General features: G+C 66.5%; 1 protein-coding gene across 1 annotated transcript; it reads left to right on the plus strand.

Moving 5' to 3' along the window:
- The first annotated feature begins 6 nt into the window (after nt 1-6).
- Nucleotides 7-781, plus strand: LOC121339970 (ER membrane protein complex subunit 1-like). The gene is made up of 3 exons (XM_041412252.1): nt 7-152; nt 267-391; nt 599-781. The coding sequence occupies exons 1-3, from the start codon at nt 52-54 to the stop codon at nt 682-684; spliced, it is 312 nt and encodes a 103-aa protein (XP_041268186.1). The 5' UTR covers nt 7-51; the 3' UTR covers nt 685-781.
- Nucleotides 782-819: the final 38 nt, after the last annotated feature.

Genomic DNA, 819 nt, shown 5'->3' on the forward strand with positions numbered 1-819 from the left:
CGCGGGCGGCCCCGCGGCGCGGAAGGCCCCCCGGGCGCCGGGGCCGCTGTCATGGCGGCGGGGCCGCTGCCGGTCCTGGTTCTCCTCCCGGTCCTGGTCCTGCTGCCTTTGGCCGCCGCCGTCTACGAGGACCAAGTGGGCAAGTTCGACTGGTGAGCGCCGGGGCCCCGCCGGGTTGGGTCCCCGCTCCCGCGGACAGGCCCCGCGCCCGCCGCGCCGCTGCCGCCCCGGTCCCATTTCGGCGGCGCTGCCGTTCCCTCTCGCAGGAGGCAGCAGTACGTGGGGAAGCTCAAGTTCGCCTCCTTGGAGGCCTCGCAGGGCTCGAAGAAGCTCGTTGTGGCTACGGAGGAGAACGTGGTGGCCGCCCTGAACTCGCGGAGCGGCGAAATCCGTGAGTGCGGCCGCGTCGCGGGTCACCGCGGTGCCGGTGCCTCTCCGGGAAGGCTAACGCTGTGTGCGGGCCTGGCGGAGGGCTCGGCCGGCAGCTCAGAGCCCTGCCTGAGGGCCGGCTCGGTGAGCAGCCCGCTTTAAGCACTGCTAGTAACGCAGGGACGCCTTTGCGGCACAAACGCCCTCTCCCTTGCTCTGTCTCTCGCAGTGTGGCGCCATGTGGACAAGGGCACCCCGGAAGGAGCCGTCGATGCCATGCTGATCCATGGGCAGGGTAAGGGCTGTGGCAGATGAGTGATGCCGCGGTTGACTCTCACAATTAACAGACAAATGTTACGTATGTATGTTAAGAAATTTCATAGACTTATAGTTATGTTTTACCACCTGACGTTGTTGTCAAGGGACAGCCAGGGTTGGGACATTTGGGAG

This window comes from Onychostruthus taczanowskii, unplaced genomic scaffold (assembly GCF_017590055.1).
Source record: "Onychostruthus taczanowskii isolate IOZ18803 unplaced genomic scaffold, ASM1759005v1 scaffold3878, whole genome shotgun sequence".
NCBI lineage: Eukaryota > Metazoa > Chordata > Aves > Passeriformes > Passeridae > Onychostruthus > Onychostruthus taczanowskii.